The following is a 21,959-nucleotide window of genomic DNA, read 5'->3' on the forward strand; positions in this document are numbered from 1 at the left end:
AAAGAATGATCATACCTTAATTTGCATTTATAACCAACAGCAAGATAGCATTCAAAGTGATGATGCCTAGTACCTTCACACAAAATGTTTTAAAGTGCTTTTTGACTCGCACAGCATATCAAATGCATTTCTACTCTAAGTTACGTCTCTTACTCTTGTCACTAGTCAAAATTAACTGCCAAACAAGTATAGAGCCTCTAATTGTCAGGATTTCAGACAGAAACTTTTAACAAAAAAATTTCCCTGTTGTTACAGCCTTCAGGTTTGCTTCTACTTGCACCAAAACCAAATCCTAACTTTCAAACGCAAGAAATATGGGTTACAATGCTGTAAAACTTACCTTTTTACCTGAAACCGCAACAAAATTAGAACAACTCCGATCAAATACACAATGAAAACTACCGAGAAATATTCTTGCTATTGCCATCATTCCCATCATCCAGCATAATAACAACGTCACCGTCGTCTTCGAGTTGCTCGGGCATCTTCTTGACCCGTTTGTCATCGGCAGGAATTGGCGTTTCGGGATCGGATACATCTGACAGCTTTCTTTTCTTTGTGGTAGGTACGGTCTCGATTCCTGATTCTAATATTGTTAGCTCGTCATCCTCTTCCATGTTGTTAACAGCTGACTTAATTGTAGATGATGTGCTGGCACCATTGGTGGTAGTAGTAGCAGCAGCAGCCTGGTTTTCTACCAGAGGTGCTGGCGTCCATCCATGAAGAACCATTCCATCAGGTTCCTTCTCTTCATCAAAATCCTCCCTGAGAAAATGTATATAAAAGAGAACTTTAAAAAAAAAAAAAAAAAACACACACACACACACAACCGGCCCTACCCACCCATTTTCCATCTCCAAAAGAAACTTCTGGATCAAGAATGATACAGAGTGATGGTCCATCAAACACAAAACTTAAAACAATGATTTTACACACAGACCTGTGTTTGATATTAATGTTGCATACAAGCTCTTGTTGAAGATCTTCAACTGTAATAATTGTTCCACCAGTGATTGCATACGGAAGCTCGGATAAAACCTACATGGATTAAGATTATGATGTAATCAAATTACAAAAAATATTCAAGAAGTGGTAACTCCAACTATTACTTCTTGATACTAGTTGATTGAGATTCTAAACACTTCATTTATATGCATACCTTCTCAAGATTAGCTTCATAATTAGCAACCATATCTTGGTCTAAATCATCACCAACTTCGTAAAGAAGCCCTGGCCCATGTGTAATCAACGGCAAATGCATACCAAGCTTTGATGTAACAACTTTCTCCACCACATCCTTAAGCTTAGCGCGCTGCGTATTCACTTCTAGCAATAATGGAGTCTGTTTCAATATAGTTTAGCTTAGTTGCATTACAAACGAAACAAATATAATTTGCTTTCGAAAGGTGGCTACATCACAAGTATGATGAATTTTAATCAGAACTTTTAACTTCACATCTGGAAATGTAAATGTTATAAGTTACCTCAGAACAAACATAGCAGGCTTTGTTTGGTTCAAACGGCTCCACAGGCATAAGAAGCATCTTTCTTGCCGGATGTTCTAGACAATATGTCATTCTGCAGAGATATTAACAAAGACATAAAACCAACATGACTAAAAAATGTTCAATCAAGTTAGCATTTTAAATTTTTGACCAATCAACTTCCATAATTCTTCATAAAAAAATCAGATTACTATCGTCATAATCATATCTAATGTATAATTTAATCTACATAAATCCATAGAAAATGGTTTAAAAAGTGGTTGTAAGCTGCCCGACCCAAGCCAGCTCATTTTGATACCAACATGCTTTGGCCCGCCTCCCAACCAACCTCACATTTTGTCAACTCTACAGTTTACTGAAAGCAAGTTTTACTTGAATTGCAAGTAACACAGAGTACCCACCTGCATTTCTTTGTATCATTCTGCAGCACCTTGATTGCCTCTATTACTATCAAACCTGCAATAATAGCATTTGTTGTTGCGACTGCATGCACAATATTGCCTGCAATACCTTTGGCTTCAAAAAGACTATGCAAAGGTATCCCAAAAGAAGCTGCTCGGATATTTGCAGCAGCTGTCACAAATTCTACAGCTAAACTATCATCCTTGTCAAAGCTCAAATTTCCAACCTCCTGCAAAACACAGAAAAAAAGAACCAGTCAAATAAGTTTAAACAGATCTTCCTTCATAACTAGAGATGGTTATTTTGACCCAATTACACATGAATGGGTTGAATTTAATATTAAACAAGTCAAATCCATCATAAATGGCTGAAGCAAAAATGGTCAAATATATGATTAAAACAACTGATTCAGACCTTCTGTCTCTTAGAAAAGAATAATTTCAGTGCTGCAAAAAAAATCCTTGTATTTTCCTTAAGGCTCCAAACATCTTGTGGATTCTTGAGGCCTAAGTATGCCATTGCAGACGGTGTAGATATAGTTTCAGTTGATAATACTTTGTCTGCATTTCCATTTTGTTGAAGAGGTTCATCAAATAAAGCATCTTTAACATATATAGGCCTTGGTTTGTTTCGGTTTTTCCATGTTTCCTCGTTGGACAAAGCACTTTCAATATTGTGACCAAAAACATGATCATAAATCCGCTTTCCGTACTGTTCGATATCTTCGTCTTTTCTACGCTCGAAGACATCTTCTGAATGATCTGATGAGCTGGAAGCATCGGTAGAACGCACGTTAAGATCATTATCTTGGTTCTTGTCTCCAAAAAGTTTAGCAAAAAACAGGTCTTTTGCCCAGACTATACAGTGTACGAACTGCACGAATAAAGCATTCGCATAAAGATCCATAAGTATTTTGTAATAAAGCGCATTGGACTATATAATTAAGCTAGTGTAATAGTCAGACAAGTCTCACTCAAAATAGCAAATGAAACTTATACCTACTTGATGAAATACATTCATGTCAAAGTGAGCGTAAGAAGCACTTCCATTATATTTGAGAGGGTCCTGTTAATTACCTTTGACGGAGTACTAGTAATAGTACACACAGGATAAGTCTTCGGAGCTGGTTTTGGCTGGCATTCATAGCACTCCGTCTGTCCCTTGATGTGCACGGTTACCTGAAATGAACTAGTAAGATAAAAAAAAACAAAGATTTTGGAAAGAAAAAAAGATAACCCGCAGTTAAGTTACAGAAACTGTGTTCCCTCACCAAATTAGACATGCAAATCGGTAAATGTAAAGTAGGTAAACATGAAAGACGAGCAGAAAGTGAACATCATGATGACTTTCTAGAACATTAGATGTCATGGAGTAAGCTTTTCATTTATCATATGTCGTGGTGAATGCTTTTCATTTATGATATCACATTGATCAATAGTGTCATATAATACTTCCTTATACAGTTTAGCCATTTCCAGCTCGATAGTTTTAATCAGATGTTAGAGGACTAGACCTAATAAAAATGAGAATTAATCCAACGTGACACAACATAGCTGTAAATCAAAGTGTCCGATTCTCAAAATTTTAAAACAAAGCTTAAAGGCACTATACCTGGCCCAAAAAGCCAGTAGTTCCACTTTCCACCAAGGGAACATCAGCTGCCAAACAGAGGCGGTTAACATGCCGCCTAGCATCCAAGTTGTCGAGCCCATTTAAAACAACACTGAATTGCTTGAAAAAGTCAACATTGAAGTCTGAATCTTTCACATTAGCATGGTAAGGTGTAATGCTAATCTGAGGCCTAAATCTTAACACAGCATCACGAGCAACCTAATAACACAAAAAGATACATGAAAAAAAAAATGCATTCAACCAGCAATAATATATTAAGAAAAATGTCGCTCACTTTCGCCTTGGATTGACCAACATGAGACTGACGAAATAAAAACTGCCTATTTAAGTTGCTAACTTCTATTGTGTCCATGTCAATCTGCAATTAAATTTGCAAACACAGAGGTTAATAGTTAAACAACATCAAAAACACCCCGTCCGTGTTCCAACACATATTAGCTAATATAAGAAAACATAATACAGATTTATCTACAACCACAAAAAAGGTTTATAAAATGTTGACAGTACTATGAAATTTATCTGGAAAACGCAGTAGGGTGCAAGCATGTAGCTCATAATTAAAAATAAATAAAAAGTTAACAGGAACTTGCCACATGCCACTTGCATTATCAAGATTACGTATAGAAAAATTCTAAAGGAAAATAAAAATTCGATACTTATATGGAATAGTAGATTAACGCTGGTTACCTAATGTATTAATTCTGATGTGTGTGTATGTTATACCTAACAAAGATGAGTCGGATTTAAAAAATCATAGCAAGATCTGAGTGTGTTTGTTACTATCCCTGATTAACTATCAATCAATAAAAATAAAAAATACATGATACACGAATAATTCCTGATTATTAAACTATCCAAAGAATTTCAAAAAGCATAGAAAAAGCTGTGGCATATAAATATAGATATTATTTCTAAATAAACCTTAACACTTGAGAACTACACGGTGAGTATGCATTACACTAATCACTAAATACTCATTATACAATATATTAATATTAATATTAATATTAATATTAATATTAATATTAATATTAATATTAATATTAATATTAATATTAATAATAAGTTAACAACAGCAATACTACTACTAAAAATAATAATATATACAAAAAAAATAAGTGAAGCATAGTTGACTTACGATGTGTATGTCATGAAAACCAGAAAGAGCTAGGGTTTTGAGAAGTTCGCAGCCGATACCACCAGCACCAACCATAAGGACTTTCGAACCCTAAAAACAACACAAGAGTACTGAAAACTGAACAAAATAACTGAATTAAATTCATAAAATTCACAAACAATAAGTAATTGGACACCTTAATTGCAGATGACTGTTGACCATTCGCCATTGAAACAGGAGAATCGGGTGTGTTTGAAAGAGAGAATTAGGAAGGTGAAAATGAGAGGGAGAAAAGGCGCCAAAAGATCTGAAGCAGCAAACTCTGGGCTTCTCGTAGCGTATCGAGGAAGGAGTACTATTTTTTTGACCAACGGAGAAAATAGAAGACACACAAAATGCAATGGGAGCGAGAGCAAACGCCTATTGTGTGTTTGGGCCTCCTCCTCCGATAGAATCTCAAATTTCTAAATAAATATAAATATAAAATATTTATGTGTAGTTTCTAAATAAATAAATGATCTCTGTAGGCTTCGTGGTAAATACATAATAAATTACCACTGAAATGACTCGTGGAACCACGGATTTGTTTAAACAAAATAGTTCAATGATAGGTATTAAGTGAACGTAAATGCTAAAGTTATTTGGTTTTATGACCCGTGGAACCACATAGTCCGACTAAGAAACTCGTCAACTAAACATTTCATCAAACACCTAAAATGCATATTTAACAATCTACATCCAATTATAAGAGATAATATTGATTGTCATTTTATTTTAAAAGTGTAAATCAAAATATAATTGTAGAATTGGTTTCCTTCTGCCTAACTTTTATAACTTCTCGTACTTAATTTAAAATAATTAATTAAAATTATTTAATTTTAATAATTAAAATAATTCTTAATAAGATTTAATAATAATAATTAATTAATAAGATTTAATTTTAATTTAAAATTATTTAGATTAATGACATCACCCACCATGCTTAGATTTTTTTCTTTTTCTTTTTGATTTTTTCTTAACAAAAGAATTAGTCTAATAATGATATCATCATTTTAGTAGTATAATAGAAACTATAGATTAAAATTATGTTAACCATCCTATGCTTTAGATCACATTTTCTTTATCGATATGGTTAGAAAATTTTCAAACAAAAACATATTCAAAAAACAAACACAACATCTCAACCTTTTTTTTTTTACTTGTGACATCGTTACATATTTCATTACCGATTTAAGTTAATTATTGATTGATTGGATGATTGATATTATATTGTTTAAATGAGCCGATTCGTATTTATTACTGTAATCGATGCTGAATAATACAGTATATTATACGTAATAATTAATGTGAGTTAACGTGTATACCATAACTTATTTTCAGAAGACACGGCTCTGGAAGCAATGATGATCAGGAGAGTGCTGGTGGTTATGGCAACACTAGGTATGATTTTAATTATTGTAAATTGTATTTCTATTTGTAAATGAGCTTATCAGTATTTATCACTGTAATGTGTAGTGTTAATCGATTTTTTTTTTTATTTTGACGAAAAAATGATATCATTAAAAATAACTTTTCACAAAAAAGTGAACAATTACATTAAAAAGCAAACAGGACCTACAGAGACCATGTCCTCTTGCTAGAACAAAAAATCTTAAAGACATACTTGACCATTACAAAAGTCATACATGCAAATATCAAACAACATGACCAAGCTATCAAAACTATGCATACACCCTTTACAGTAGCATCCATAGATGTGTTGACCATATGTAAAATTGATACCTTTCGCATATTTTCGCGTTCGCTAGCCATTGAAACACTTTAAACTTTACGTAATAATTAACGTGTACGTATACAAACCATAACTTATTTTTCAGAAGAACAAGTGGTGGAAGCAATGATATGGAAAGTGCTAGGGGTAACGGCAACGCTAAGAATGATTTTCATTTATTGTAATCGTAAAATTGGTATTACTGATTAATGTTACTCTAATATAGAACTCTCAAGTTTTAACAAGCTATGAACGATTTGAAATGTAATGTGAATCTGGGCAAACAAAAGTAGTTTTAACTTGGGTCAAAGTTGAACTATACTATTAAGTCATGTATCAGTATCACTATAATACGGAGTAGTTTCTTTATTGAATAGAACAGAATAGATTTCTGGAAAAATAGCTTATTGTTGGTTGTTGTTTCCCTAATGTTTTACGTCCATATGTAATTTTAGATTATAAGTGTAATCTCTTTTAAAGCATGCTCTTTCATGCTTGTCATGCACTATCTTGTTTTTAGTAATAAAATATTATGTTGTCTTTCAAAAAAAATAAATAAATAAATAATAGAATAGATTTAAAATGGTAACTTGTAAAAATACGAAGCCCAGTTAATCAATTTTGATCTTGAACAAATATCAAACCTTTACACCGTTCACCCCTTTCTTTCAACTTGTTGTAAATTGTTTTTCACTCCAATTTATTTCATTTTCTTAACCTTCTATTCTTTTTGAGTACGATGTATCTGTATTTGGCTAACAACTCATAATTTTAATACTAGTTTTAATTTTGTTTTTGTTAGTATAATTTTTTTATAATTGTTTGACCAAGGAGTTATAATTTTTTATAATTCATACATTTTGGATGTTTTGCCTTTCAAAAAAAAAGAAAAAAAAAAAAAAAACTTATCATATTTATTTTGATTCCAAATTTATAACACGTTAATGGATTAAAGGACCGATGACTAAACAGAAATACCAAGAACATAACGTGTTCTCACGTATCATTTTTAATAAATTTGTAAAATTGAATAATAATAAAAGAATAGCAATCTTAAATGTTGGAAACAAGATAATTTAAATAAAGAAACATTATAATTAGAATTACCCTTTATATACTAATAGACATCCAAATATATGTCGTTTACTTCAAAAAAACCCTCAAAACGACATGCCCGCCTCCTACTAAAACCATTATCTCTTTCGAAACAAAGTCTTACATAGCCTCCTTTTGCTTCCTGGATAAGCCACGACTACATTAATCTATTTCGCCCTCTAATTTTGTGGCCCATGATCACTCTTTTGGCCCACGTATCGAGTATTCTTCTTGAGCCCCAACTCATCCACACACAGAACCATTGTTATTGGATCAGGCCCACCCATAACTACATCATTCTCCCCTTCTTCGACAAGACTCGTCCTCGAGTCTAGGAGTTTAATCTTGCTGGCATTTTCATTAATTTCCTAACACACGAACCCCCAATTAACTTTTGGACAACATCATGAGCCTCAAATTCAACAAATCAAATACAAAATCCATGTTGGAAGCTGCTTTAGACTTGTATGTCGTTGGACCTAATAAAACTAAACCTTTTAAACTCATCGTCCAACATAGCATGTGTAACACTCAATGGGAGATCCTTGATGAATATAGAATACCCCTCAGTTTCCCTCATCGCGAATAATGTTTCAAACAACATTCTCTTATTCCTCACCATGAGTATCATAGACGAGTTCAATATATTCATTTACAAAGGATTCAATAATATAATCCTTATTAAAACTTGCTCAACCTTTATACCAATGGTCCGTAAGGGATCATCATGATGGCCACGTCTGAATCCTCTCAGCACATCAACGAATGTTTTCATATATTTATACTGGTCCTCTTTTTGGTCCTAATCATAGTTTTTCATCATATTCATGATTTCGACCCCATACTAATTATGCATTCCTTCGTTGCAAACGCTAAATCTCAATATCACGAGGATCACTTTCATTGTCTCTCTCGACTAATCTATGACTCGTTCCCCTGTAATAATGTATGTCAGCATCACGGAAACCATCACCACTTCTTCTCTCGGCAAATATGTGATTTGATCCAATGTAATACCGCCCACTGTGTTTTTAACATTTAAGACGATTATAGTTGGTTAAAATTTAGTACGCTATCATATTATATCTTTTGGTTGGGAACGTTTAAAAAAAAAAAAAACGTTTGCGATTTTATATGAGTTTGCGTTAGTTTGTCAAAAAAAAAAAAAAAAAAAAAAATTTTTTTTATTGATGTTAGGACATGGGGTGGCTATTAACGACAGACGCAAGTGCAGGGGCTAAAGTGTAAAGTTGGTTCAAGGTTAAACTAGCCAAAAACATCCAACAGCCGCTCCATAAAACTCACAGAGTGTAAACCTCGCCGCGACTAATCAGCGACTGCAACTATCTCAGCTTCAATTCAATGGGGAAAAACAAGAAGCTTAAACAAGATGCTGCCGGAAGTCAACACAGTCCGGCCACCGTTTTCGTTAATAATTTACCCTACACTTTTACTAATTCTCAGGCAAGCCTCTTTATTCCATATTTCAATATATGTATGGATAGACACATACATACGTATCTGTTGGTATATATAACAGGGAAATGAAGTGTTAATTTTGACCTAATGTTTCAGCTGGAAGAAACGTTCAGTGATGTTGGACCAATTAGGCGGTGCTTTATGGTTACGCAGAAAGGTAGGGTTTTAGATTGAATATGTATTGTAGTTTTTGTATTTAGTTTGATGCTTATGCAAATTGATAATTGGACCTTATATATCTGCAATTTTGGAGAGTAATGAAACTTGAATTAGATTTTAGAATTATGATGAACTGGCTGCTAATTCAACAAAAAGAAATATAATTAGTTTAATTTATAATGAAAAATGTACTATTATAATCATTGTATTTTATCTTCGAACTAGCCAATTCCGATTCTATAACTGGAATGGAAGGTATTAGATGTACTCATATACTAGAAATTTGATATGTAGTTCTTTGTTTTCAAATTAAGGTTTATAAGTACGTGGAAGTTTGTGTTTATTTTTCTACCCCCAATTATGACTGAAACTTGTAGCTTTGTTTCGTTACTTATAACTGACAAATTCACACTGGCTGAATGTTATTTTACAGGGTCGACTGAGCATCGTGGCCTTGCTTTTGTACAATTGTAAGTCTGAAAGTGCTCTTTATTTAATTGAGTTATTCGTCTGTCACCTACTTATTTCAATACAAGCCAAAGTATATTCAACCATAATACAGAGGCATATAGCAGCATTTTTAATACGCTTTATTATTTTTTCTTATGCTATCAACTTATCATTCAATATATAGGTATATTGAAAAACCAAATTTGAAGATTTAGCATTTCATTTATGCAATTTTTCTTATGAAGTGTACTTTCTTTAAAATATGATTTGGTTGGATATGCTATTCACTTATCTGTAGTAATCGTTTTTTTTTTATTAGAAAAATAAATAGACAAGTAACTAAAGACCGTGTTAGTTCCTTCTCTGTCATATATTTTTCATTGGCTTTTCTTTCACTTCTGGTCTAAACGTTTAAATCCTAGTGCTGTGACCGAAGATGCCAACCGTGCAATCGAGCTGAAAAACGGTTCTTCTGTTGGTGGCCGCACCATTGGAGTTAAACAGGCAATGCATAGGGCTCCTCTTGAGCAACGACGATCTAAAGGAAATGGAGGTTTATATCTCATTTTATAAATCTTTAGCTTAACACCATCTTGCGTATCTCGCAACATTTCGTTAATCATATGCATAAGTTTTAACTCGCCTGTTTAACCTCTCTTTTTTCTGTGTGTGTGATCGGGGAATATCAGTGGTTCCGTCTGATGATACAATCAAGCCAGATGAAACCGATGATATTGATAATGATGTTACCAAAACAGAGGATGACAAGGATGGTTCACTATCTCACTCTGATGATGTAATAAAGACAAAGGAAGATAAGGGTGATCGATCAACACCGATATTAAGTAACAAGCACACTCTTGATTCTCAAGAAAAAGGTTTTAACAATTAAATCTTTTTAATTAATACTCTTGAAATCTTCTACTATCAGTAAAAAGTGACCCTCTTTGTTATATGTTCAGGTAAAAGTAAGAAGTCGAAAAAAGCTGTGATTCCCATTGAACCTGTAGAGGTGGATTCATCATCAATAAGACTAAAGCACAAGCAAGTTCCTAATTCTGAAGAAGAAGGTTTTAATAATTCAAAATTTTATCTGAATTTGTACCTCTGGGATTTTCTACTATCAGTAAATTCACCCCCTTAAATTTTCAGGAAAATCAGATAAGGTAAAAAAAGAAGTGACCCCATCGAAGACCAAACATGTAGAAGGAGTTTCTTCAGAAAAGCAGAGGTATTTTAATGTGAATGGCATACTTTGACCATCTATGCTTTTGGTTCATGTGTTTTTATGGCTTCTTATTTCATATCTTCAGTTTCTTTTTTAATTGATATCTTTAACTTAAATCATAATCAGGGTTGCTAGGACAGTTGTAATTGGCGGGCTTATCACAGATAAGTGCGCAGAGGAAGTTCACCGTATTGCCAGGGAGTGTGGTGATGTGTCATCCATAACTTACCCTCTTCCCAAAGAAGAGATTACAAGTCATGGTGAGTACATACTCTATATCTGTATATCTGTGTGTATTTATATAATAAATGTGGGTGCATACATACGTGTTGTCATGGACTCATGGGCTGAACAGTATTTCCCTTATTTTTGTAGAAAGGTAACAGTATTCTCCCGAATAGTATCTTTATGTTACTTTATGATTTGAGATGCCATATCTATTGAAGAATTGCAAATATTTCTGAAATGATATTCATATTGTTGTCAACTAGAATAGGTTACATGGACATATTACTAATGTTACCTATTTGCAGGGCTATTTCAAGATGGATGCAGATTAGGTGCCTCATCTATAGTATATGCTAGTGTTAGATCTGCTCGGGCTTGTGTCACAAAGTTACATCAGAAAGTTGTAAACGGAGCCACGGTTTGGGCACGCCAGTTGGGTGGAGAAGTAAGCTATTTGTTTATGTAATGTGATTTATTTTTTAACATGTGGTTCGTTTATATAATTTTGTAACTGCTACCAGGGTTCTAAGGTTCAGAAATGGAAGCTTATAATACGAAATCTTCCTTTTAAGGTAAATCAAGTGGTTGCTCAAATATTGCACCAACTGTCTACTAATGATTAGTATTAAAGTTTTGAGTCTGGTATTAACGTCTGAATCATGCATACAGGCAACTATAACTGAGATCAAAGAAATGTTTTCAGCAGCAGGCTTTGTATGGGATGTTTTTATTCCCAAAAATCCTGAATCCGGGTATATCATCATGCTATGTGTTTTGCATCTTGCGACTCCATGTCATATAAACTAAACTGTTTTTGTTTTAGGCTAGCAAAAGGATTTGCATTCGTCAAGTTTACATGCAAGCAGGATGCAGAAAATGTAAGAATGATACAGAAGTTTGCAAGTGTTATTAATGCACGAGTGTTCCATTTTATTTTATTTTTTTCATTTTCTCACAATAATTTATACTTCATGTACTCCTTATTTTTCAGGCTATTCAGAAGTTCAATGGAAATAATTTTGCTAAAAGGCCCATTGCTGTAGATTGGGCTGTTCCAAAGAAAATATATACAGCTGGTTCTCAAGTTGCTTCAAAAGAAGGTAAGGTTGCTTTTTATGACGTATAAATACCTTTGACTTAAATTTGACCAACCTTGACTTTGACCAACTTGCTCAACTCAGCATGACTCAGACCGAATTTGACATAATATTTTAGCGTTGACCAACTTTTTTACTGTTTTTGAGCGAAACGAGTCAGGCTAGAAACCAAGCCGTCTAGTCGGCCGTCTCATCTGACTTTTGCAACACTAGATTATTAACATCTGTTGCTTTATACATATCAATTTGGATGAGTGTGCTTAGATGTTTAACGACTGCATCTGTGGATCATTCTTTTTTTTCCTTGTTAAATGCAGGAGAAAAAGAGAGTGATGAAGAGGATTATGATAGTGATTTGGAGGAAGACCATGTGAAAACGGACAAAAAAACACAGCTTTCTCATGAAGATGCTGATGTGTCTGATACCTCCATTTTAGCGAAGGAAGACGAAGTAGTGAATTTTGACGTGGAAGCAGATGTTGCCAGAAAAGTTCTAAATAACTTCCTTTCTTCATCAAATGTGCCTATTTCTTCTGTCGATGATGATTCTAAATCAGTTCAAAAGAAACAAGTCGATGAAAATGTGAAGGCACATAACAAAGTTGATGAACACACAAAAAATGTTTCAAAACCTGAAACTTTGACCAAAACTGAAAATACAAATTTCAAAACAGCAGAAACAGAAGAAGAGTTGGAGAGAACACTTTTTATCTGTAATCTTCCTTTTGACATCACTAATGAAGAAATAAAACAGCGATTCACAGGATTTGGTGAAGTTCAGTCGTTTGTTCCTGTTCTTCATCCAATCACCAAGTAATTAATGATCTCTTTTGGATCGGTAAATAATTCATTAAATGTGCATACTGTTCACTTATAATTCAAACATATGTTAATGTTTTTCAGGAGACCAAGAGGAACTGGTTTTCTTAAATTTAAAACGCTTGATGCTGCTGATGCTGCATTTGCAGCAGCAACATCTGTAGCTGGTCTGGGTATTATTCTTAAAGGAAGGCAATTAAAAGTTTTAAAGGCTTTGAATAAGAAAGCGGCTCATGATAAGGAAGTAGAAAAGACGAAGAAAGAAGAGATTGACCATCGCAATCTTTACTTGGCTAAGGTTGGTTCAGAATCTGGCATGTTTTTCTGAACATGTTTTGACCCGTTACTCAGGCATTCAATACAATTCAGCTACAAATTTCATTTTCTAAGTTTTGTCAATAAGATTCATGCTGACAATAAATGCCGTCTCTGTTTCTACAGGAAGGTCTTATTGTTGAGGGTACTCCGGCTGCCGAAGGAGTTTCTGATAGTGACATGTCGAAGCGGAGATCGTAAGTATTCAAAGAATCTGATTTGTACAAAAAAGAAATTATTAGATAGATTGATCATTAAAATGTGCAAAGTAGGTCAAGAACTTTAGTACTTTAAGATTGTAACTATTCAATCTGGCTTGTAAAACAGACCCTCACAGGGTCTGTATATATGTATAAGTTTTGAAAACCTCACTACTTTGTTGTGTCTCTAGTGGTAGCTATTTTGACCCATTTACTTATAAATAGATCGATTTGGTTTTCGTTCTCTCTTTCTCTCTCATGTATCATATGGGTAAACTGAAAGAAACTGGGTTAAATGAGTTGAACGGGTCAAAAATCATCTGCTTTATCTGCTAAACCTTCTCTTTTCTTTGGGAATTATGGATGCAGGTTGGAGCAGAAGAAGGCAACTAAGCTTCAATCCCCAAATTTTCATGTTTCAAGGACGAGACTCATTATGTACAACGTGCCCAAGTCAATGAATGATAAACAACTTAAAAAACTATGTTTAGATGCAGTTACATCTCGCGCTACAAAACAAAAGCCTATGATTCGACAGGTAACTTTATACTATCCATTAACCCCCATAAGTCCATGTCGCCATTGCTTTTCCTTATTTATAATGCTTTGTGTAGATTAAACTGTTGAAGGATTCTAACAAAGGAAAAGAAATATCAAAGAATCATTCGCGTGGGGTCGCTTTTATCGAGTTCACAGAGCATCAACATGCACTAGTGGCTCTTCGAGTCCTTAATAACAATCCTGGTATGTTTTCGCATGACGGGTTTAGTCGGATGCAACCTATTTATGCTAAATGAATTGAAATTGCCACCTCTAGTTTTAAACATTAATTTGATTTGTCAGTTCTTATTTGACGTGTAGCTTTTTCACCCTTTTTAACTCGGTATGTTTTCGTTGGAACACAGGAACTTTTACTGCTGAGCATCGTCCAATTGTGGAATTTGCACTTGATAATGTTCAGACATTGAGGCAACGTAACGATAAGATTGAAGCTCAGAAACAAGAATTTGGTAATAATACTGAAAATATTAACAAGAACACTGATTCACACAGACCAGTTGACCGGTCAAATGACGTGTCAAGAAAACGCAAAACCCAAGGTAGTTTCCAAGATAATAGGAACCATAAAAAGGCGGAAACTGATACGAAAAAGACTACGGGCTCTAAGCAACCTCTAGAGGCCCATCAAGAAGGAAAAAGACTGAAAGGTCGTAGTGCGACCACCGACAGAATCACTCCAAGTAAAGCCCAGTCCATGGATATAGTAGCCCAACCCATGAAAAAGAGGTCACGAGATCAGAATGAGATGCATAATGAAGATTTGGGTTCAGTAAAAAGAAGGAAAAGCAGAAAAAATAAGGACCCATTAGGGCAAGACAGGGTGGATAATCTAGACATGCTTATTGAACAATTTAAATCAAAGTTTTCGGGGAACCGAACCAACAAAAGTGGCGACGAAAAGCAAGGTTCCAAACGGTTAGGACGGTGGTTTCAAACATAGTTTTGGTATCTTGTGTAACCTTTTACTTAAATTAGTGTATACTTTTTACGGTTTTGGAACATGCACCATTTCAATTATCAAAAAATGTGACATTTATTAAAGTTTTCAGGACAATGTTGTGATTATAATCAAATGGCACCAATTAGGGCTTGGGTCCGGCCTACATTTGGGCACCAATTAGGGCTTGGGTCCGGCCTACATTTTTTTGTACAAGGAAAACATTGATGACCCTTGAATTAAGCATTGTTTAGAGTTGGACCATTTTGTGTGCGTAGAAAGATATATAACCTCAATAAGTGGGTGGCAACTTAATGATAAGTTGATAACGTATGTTTTGCCTTTAAGCAATCAATATCATGAATGTGCAATATAAACGTTATTGGCGCAAATATGTTAAATATATTTGAATCGCAACTATTGAATCGAAATTTGAACTACATTACCATTTATGCCAAATGCCCATATGTTGAATAGCTTGACTTAGTGACATAAAAATCTCAAGGTTGTCTTCTAGTCATTATTCTACATTCAATCCGGTTTTCAAGGAACCTGTTTCTATTTTTCGTATTATTATATAACCCCCAAAAATCATGCTTACCTTATGAGTCATGCCTCTAGATCCAGGCCAAGCTTTCTGGTCATGCTTTCTGTGCCTTACGTTCATGCAAACCTGTTGAAGCAAAAGATCGCTTGCAAAACATGCACACTTATGCTATTTGGTGACCAACTGTGGCATTTTTGAGCAGAAATCATGCACGTTGTTGCCACTTTTTATTATTGTGTGTGTGTGTTTCTAGTTTAATTTGAGAAATTGTAGGGTCGTACTTTCGTAGACAGAAATGTTTGATCACAAACTTGTAGCTTTGGTCGTGATAAGAAAAAACCCGACTAGAGCATCTTCCGTGAAGAAAAAGGTCATTACTTTTTACACTTGGAAATTTTAGTTGTACTTGTAACAAAATAGGAACAGCTAGTTTTAAGTCTGCAATCAGTCTTTATCCATACTCCATAGCATCATTTTTATACGGAGTACCTTCAAATGGTGGCTATTTAATCTCTTCTTTTAGCTTGTCAAACATCAAAAAATCAATCTGAGAACAGAAACATCGAAAGTACATGTCTTTATATATCATCTACAAAAAGATAATAATAAATAACTTCAAATGATCAACATTATACATTAATCACTACTTAGTAAACAAAACCTTGATAGTTATATATAAACTTTGTCTAAGGGTAACTAGAGTTAATCACAAGTAACGAAAGATCTTCCACGACATGTGATTGATAAATGATCATTGTGAAAGTCCAGGATTCTCAGCTCATGATTAAAAGGAAAACGTTAACGGAAACTAACATATATGTATGTTGTGAATCACTAAACTATCCAAATAAAAAAAGATATTAATATACCCGTGTTATTTTCTTTCTTTGAGTTCACAGTGAAGGAGAAAAAAAAAAAAAGAGGTTATCCCAAATTTACGTCTTTTGCTTTGTTTTCTCTCTTTTCCATACAATTACAGTGCCCCCAAAATCAGAGGAAGCCAACAGGTTTTCACCATGATTCCATGCAACAGCGATTACTGGGTATCCATGTCCCTGCATGCATAATCAACAAAACAAAATATATCAGATTCGTAACTAAAGGCCATTGTCTCATTGATCATGTATAACAGAATGGATCAATTTGCAAGTTGAAAAAGAAATAGACACAAAGGAAACATGATAAAAGGGTACAAAGTCGTTCAAAAAGATTACAACCATCAAAATTCTCAATGTCAAAACATACTCTGTATTATATCTATTGAAAGAATGATTATATCATATTAACACATCAAGTATGTTACAAGGTTTTGCTAATTTATAAAGTAGCCAAAACTAATTGGACTGATAGATCAACTACCCATTTGACATTGTATTCAACACGTGCGACTTGTCTGTTTGGCCACCTTCCGGAATTATCTCTAAAATGAAAGGGAATAAAAGAGTGTCTCCAATATTCTCTTTGTCCCAACTATTTTTTACATAATTTTGTCGCCACCTTCGAACTATGCACATAAAATTGCCTTTATATCATCCCTTTATAAAAGGTAAAATGGATGGATGGCAATGCGTTCACACTTATCAAATACAGAGTCTATCGCCTTTTGTCATAAAATTGCAACGTTTATATTTGAACGATATATAACTATTTGACTATTTGTCAAATACTAATAACACCATTATCCGAAGGCAAAGAAAGACTACTGTGAACCAAAATCAATACCATCAACCACATCCTAATGAAGATAAAGGATTAAAGGGCCGATTGGTATAATTAATTTTAAACCTTTATAAAACATAAGTATACAAGGAACCATTTTTAATATTATATAGGGAAAAAAACAAGGAACAGACCTGTAGCTTGTTGACGCATGTATTCTTGGGCCGGGTTAGGTCATAGAAATAAACACTTGCATCCTCACTTCCAATAACTTCACAATAAACATTAAACCTTGGTGAGTTCAGCATGATGTAATTCAAAGCTAGGAAATATAAGTAAATAAAAAGTGAATTAAGATATAAACCTATATATTCTCCTTTTTCAAGGGAAAGCAATGGACAAAAAGAAGCACGAATGCTGTGAAGTCGTGGAGCCAATTTGAGAGAGCAACGCAGAGTCAGATACCCTTGTAGCTCTAAAGAAACACTGCGAGAATCGAAGATACAAATAATGGTGATCATTTATATGCTAAAATTAGAATTTTTTATTTTTATTTTTTATTTAAAAAAAAAAAAAAAGAAGGTACCTGAAGAAAGACAAGCTTCCATCGCGAGTAAGAGAAAGCAAAACAGGACCTTGCGTCATCAGAGAAAATGATCTATATTCGATGGTTGTGAATTCAGATTTCTGCTTGCTGCTGCTAGTCTTTGTGCGATGAGAACGAGATAAGGTACCTTGACGAGAGTTCACTTTAAGCGTATATATAGATCCCTGAACAATCCAAACCAACCATTGAGTGGGGTGTCAAACTAACCAGTTATCGGTACAGGTGAAAAAAAATTGAAGAGTAACAAGTTGGATAACGGGTTAAATCAAGTTAGAGTTGGAACAAGTCATGTTTTAGTATGCGTCAAAAAGGGTTGGACTGGGTTGACCAACAAACACTTCTTGCCCAAAAAAGATGACTTTGGGCGACTTACACCCGTTCATAAGTAAATGGGTCTAGCCCTCTCCATTTATCAAGATAAAGCAAAAATGATTTTGAAGAGACTCACCTGTGCATCCCCACAGAAGATAAACTGGCCAGTATGGTCATAATCAAGGGCGGGAACCTCGCTATCGACAACTATTTTACTTATTAATCTTCCAGTACTAAAGTTGAATACCTGAGATGAAATAATTACAATTACATCAAAAAAAAATTCCACAAGCAAAAGAGGTAAGTGGTTTGCATTAATTACCGAGATTTCTCTGTTTGCATTGCCAACCGAAAGAAAGTTATTATTTACCTGAAATTAGTTACCAATAAAAAAGTTATGAGCCTACCCATTTATATTATAATTTTAAAGTGTTGCACTGATTATATCATAAATTGAGCTCCAGTTTGACCCTTTCCGAATGAATACTCAATATTGACGTGTACCCAATAAGATATAAGACATATATCACTCAACAGGAAAACCGATTTGTCAGGATTGGGTACCCATACCCCGCACTCAGCGGGATTGGGTAGTGGTGTTGTTGTTGATGTAGGACGTAGGTAAAAGAATAAGGGTTAAAATCCATATAATCATTCACAATTTTTCAAAATTATTTGAGTTCCAAGAAACGGAATTTGCCACTATTATACCAATACTTGGATTGATGTGCACTTACAGGATGAAATCGTATACAGAGCTGGGAGGTAACTCCATATATTACTCGTATACAAAGGCCCTTTGCAATATCCCACACTCTCACAGTTTTATCCAGTGATGATGATGCAATGTACTGGTTACTTAATGAGAAGTCAAAATCTAAAGTAAAAAAAAAAAAAAAAAACAGGATTAGTTTGTAGATGACATTACCGACACATATTAGGCACTTCCAAATAATGGTTCACATTCATATTAATCAGAGATGTACTAGTGCTTTTATAAATGTGTAATGAAGTCTCATTACAACTATTCTAATAATGCACAAGTACAAAAGCATGTACTTCTCTAGAACTTATTACAGTATGCATATCGTTATCCGGAATTTTGGGATGAATTTCATTATAAGTAAAAAAAATAAACTAATGTGTATGCATAATTTTCCACCTTGAACTTGATCCAACGATAGCATCAGTAAAATTATTTGGTTCATCATGTGTTGCTGTAAATTTTATTTTCTATATCAAAGTGTTAACAATATAACATTCTATTTATCATTTATCCATCCAAAATAAGGAGTATAATTCTGTTCAGGAATTCATGGCTTTCTATGAACTCAAACCAAAAGCATGTGTAAAGCACTTCCAAAAGCATGACACTACTAAGCTGCTAACAAAAGCGTCTCCAAGTTAACACATTTTGCGGACGCCAGAATATATACTTGAATCACAAGGTATGGAAACTAATCATAATGTAGAACATGATTGATGCAGATTATTACAGGGCAATAGAAAAAAGTGACTGCAACGCATATCAAGAGACATTAAAGAAAAGACTATAGGGTCAGTACCAGTTGATCCAACCTGTGACATCTTTTGAGTGCCCAATCAATTTCTTCATGATTGAAGGTGGTTCAGAGACAGTGCAAACTGCTATAGTTCCATCTGTTGCTCCATAGGCAAGTATATCAGAACTCATATGTCCAAACTTTATAACAGTAACTGCAAATAAAACCAAACCACTCACTCCAAGGGAAGTAATCAAAGATCATATGAACACCACAAATATATCTTGAAAGTTACCCATGGATTTGCATTCATCAAAGATGCAATGCATTCCCACAAAAGAATATGCAGGTTCGGCCTTTCGCCGTGGATGTTCAAAGTCACTTGAATTTGTAAAGCTAACAGCACGACTCATTGTTTGACTCTCACGAAGATCCTGTAAAAAAGCCAGCAAGATGAGTAAAGTACATCAAGAATCTTTGTTTGAAGATTAAAGCATATCAAGACTTATTATCCTAATCCAATACATTGTTATGATGAATGACGCTTGAGTGAAACATACCTTACTACCAGGCCAGCTTTCCATCTCAAGTGCCAAGGAAAGTTGACTTGGAGAAGATATCCATCGCCCACTGACAAATAACATCCACCACTCATTAAAATAACATAATCATCCACTTCAAACTTCTGAAACCCTAATCTAACTAGTGAGAAAACTAATTATTACAAGGCTTGTTCATCTTTGTACAATCCAACCACTATGTTATGCATCTTATTATATATTTAATCCAAAATAAAATCAGGATGTGAATCGGTAACAGATAAAAAGTTCAGCTACCTGTTTCCGGGAGTGCTAGCACGACTCGGCATTTGAGAATTTACCCAATTATCTGGCCTATTGATAAAATTACGATAAGCTACATATCCTTTTCCATTGCATCTCCAATCCTACAAACAACATAAAGACATCCATATTCATTGTTCATCAAAATAAGCAGCATTGATACTGTTCCGTCAAACTATTAGTCAAACTGCAAACACTTAGCTATACAAACTCAGGCTATACTAATCTACATCCTCTGTTTATATTTGTTGTTCACTTGAAATACATGACTTACAACAGATATCATCAGCTATTTCGATAAATAATTAGTTAAATTGAGAAGTGTGGTAACAATACAAACTTAAGTCATACTAATACTAATCTACATTCTTAGGTAAATTAAGATATATGCTGTTCATGAAATTTGTGATATGTTGTTCATTTGAAATGCTCCGTAAATGATTACTAATAGACATCAAAAATCATTTATACCCATTGTTCATCAAAACGAGCAGCATACGACTATTTCACCAACAGGTCCTTATGTACTCACTAGAGGTTTCCTGTTTAAACCTCACATCAACATATCTTGGGGTGGCCAGGTGTCGTAAATAGTCACGGGATAACCCGCTTACCTGTTTTATTAGTCAAATTGTTTACTCTGATCAATGTATAGTCACTCGAAACTCATATATGTTGCTCATCCAACATAAACGACTAATAACATAATTTCCGAGTTGCTAGTTCACCAAACTATTAGTCCGATTTGCGAATTCTGTTAAACTTAACCAATCTACATACTTCGTCGAGATCCGCTAATCAGAATAAAAGTTACCACAACTGCTATATCCATCCATTCCATCTATTTCATTAGAATAAACAACATAGCAACCATTTCATCGAATTATTAGTCAAATTGTGAACTCTGTTAAATATATGCTCATTTCAACTAAATATATGTTGTTTATCAGACATTGATTACTAAAAACATATATCAACAGCTTTACTCATTGCGTAGTTGCTAGTTCACCATACTATGAATCAAATTTGGAGTTACGTTAAATGATACAGAAAATAAAAACCTAATCGGAGTACCTTCCGTCGAAGAACGCCTGATTGAGCCTTGCGATGTAGAAGTATACGGCGAATTCCGATGTAATTCGGATCGGAATCAGCGGGACAGGGCTGAAGCACACAGCTAAATGTTTCTGGATCTTCGGTTATATCTGTTTTTTTCTTCAAATTATTCTCGTGATCATCATTAACTCCTTCAGACGAACATTTATCGATCGTCTGATCCGTCATTTTATGATACTTTTAAATGATCCTTCATTACAGTTAAAAACCTCACACTTGTGAATTGGAAAAATACAGATATATAAAGAAGTATATCTATATATCTATAATCTGAGTATTATTACAGAGAGCAAACAAATCGAGATTTTAAGGACTTGTACGCGTCTGAAAATGGTGTTGACAAACTATGATCCATGTGCAAATTTTCGTTCTTCGAGCT

The 21,959-nt window shown here is 34.2% G+C and overlaps 3 protein-coding genes across 3 annotated transcripts; 1 reads left to right on the forward strand and 2 right to left on the reverse strand.

Annotated features, from left to right (window-relative positions):
- Positions 1–19: 19 nt before the first annotated feature.
- On the reverse strand, positions 20–5,098 carry LOC139852010 (SUMO-activating enzyme subunit 2-like). Its single transcript, XM_071841227.1, has 11 exons — positions 4,853–5,098; positions 4,678–4,767; positions 3,814–3,897; positions 3,519–3,737; positions 2,984–3,085; positions 2,322–2,780; positions 1,907–2,136; positions 1,485–1,578; positions 1,160–1,342; positions 941–1,038; positions 20–765 (listed from the first exon to the last, which is right to left on the reverse strand). The coding sequence occupies exons 1-11, from the start codon at positions 4,883–4,885 to the stop codon at positions 399–401; spliced, it is 1,959 nt and encodes a 652-aa protein (XP_071697328.1). The 5' UTR covers positions 4,886–5,098; the 3' UTR covers positions 20–398.
- Positions 5,099–8,835: 3,737 nt separating this feature from the next.
- On the forward strand, positions 8,836–15,234 carry LOC139851831 (uncharacterized). The gene is made up of 19 exons (XM_071841006.1): positions 8,836–8,986; positions 9,098–9,158; positions 9,594–9,630; positions 10,033–10,163; positions 10,300–10,488; positions 10,573–10,680; positions 10,763–10,841; positions 10,965–11,098; positions 11,372–11,511; positions 11,588–11,638; positions 11,736–11,818; positions 11,890–11,944; positions 12,058–12,166; positions 12,481–12,976; positions 13,067–13,280; positions 13,424–13,494; positions 13,867–14,035; positions 14,112–14,241; positions 14,403–15,234. Exons 1-19 carry the CDS (start codon positions 8,885–8,887, stop codon positions 14,996–14,998), a joined length of 2,955 nt encoding a protein of 984 aa, XP_071697107.1. The 5' UTR covers positions 8,836–8,884; the 3' UTR covers positions 14,999–15,234.
- Positions 15,235–16,213: 979 nt separating this feature from the next.
- On the reverse strand, positions 16,214–21,891 carry LOC139852771 (uncharacterized). Its single transcript, XM_071842101.1, has 12 exons — positions 21,539–21,891; positions 20,459–20,568; positions 20,183–20,252; positions 19,918–20,056; positions 19,699–19,836; positions 18,858–18,997; positions 18,443–18,490; positions 18,257–18,367; positions 17,788–17,972; positions 17,566–17,687; positions 17,396–17,472; positions 16,214–16,597 (listed from the first exon to the last, which is right to left on the reverse strand). Exons 1-12 carry the CDS (start codon positions 21,746–21,748, stop codon positions 16,478–16,480), a joined length of 1,470 nt encoding a protein of 489 aa, XP_071698202.1. The 5' UTR covers positions 21,749–21,891; the 3' UTR covers positions 16,214–16,477.
- Between the last annotated feature and the right edge of the window lie 68 nt (positions 21,892–21,959).

The sequence above is a fragment of the Rutidosis leptorrhynchoides genome, chromosome 6 (assembly GCF_046630445.1).
Source record: "Rutidosis leptorrhynchoides isolate AG116_Rl617_1_P2 chromosome 6, CSIRO_AGI_Rlap_v1, whole genome shotgun sequence".
In the NCBI taxonomy this organism is placed as follows: Eukaryota; Viridiplantae; Streptophyta; class Magnoliopsida; order Asterales; family Asteraceae; genus Rutidosis; species Rutidosis leptorrhynchoides.

Excerpts from the sequence above, each read along its gene's own strand:
- LOC139852010 (XM_071841227.1), bottom strand. The coding sequence starts at position 4,885 with ATGGCGAATGGTCAACAGTCATCTGCAATTAAG. Across the intron at positions 3,086-3,518 it reads CTACTGGCTTTTTGGGCCAG|GTAACCGTGCACATCAAGGG; the intron begins GTATAGTGCCTT and ends AGTTCATTTCAG. Across the intron at positions 2,781-2,983 it reads TTACTAGTACTCCGTCAAAG|TTCGTACACTGTATAGTCTG; the intron begins GTAATTAACAGG and ends TTATTCGTGCAG.
- LOC139851831 (XM_071841006.1), top strand. The coding sequence starts at position 8,885 with ATGGGGAAAAACAAGAAGCTTAAACAAGATGCTGCCGGAAGTCAACAC. Across the intron at positions 11,512-11,587 it reads CACGCCAGTTGGGTGGAGAA|GGTTCTAAGGTTCAGAAATG; the intron begins GTAAGCTATTTG and ends AACTGCTACCAG. Across the intron at positions 12,167-12,480 it reads TCAAGTTGCTTCAAAAGAAG|GAGAAAAAGAGAGTGATGAA; the intron begins GTAAGGTTGCTT and ends TGTTAAATGCAG.
- LOC139852771 (XM_071842101.1), bottom strand. The coding sequence starts at position 21,748 with ATGACGGATCAGACGATCGATAAATGTTCGTCTGAAGGAGTTAATGAT. Across the intron at positions 19,837-19,917 it reads TGATGAATGCAAATCCATGG|TTACTGTTATAAAGTTTGGA; the intron begins GTAACTTTCAAG and ends TTTTATTTGCAG. Across the intron at positions 17,973-18,256 it reads TCTTCTGTGGGGATGCACAG|GGATCTATATATACGCTTAA; the intron begins GTGAGTCTCTTC and ends TGGATTGTTCAG.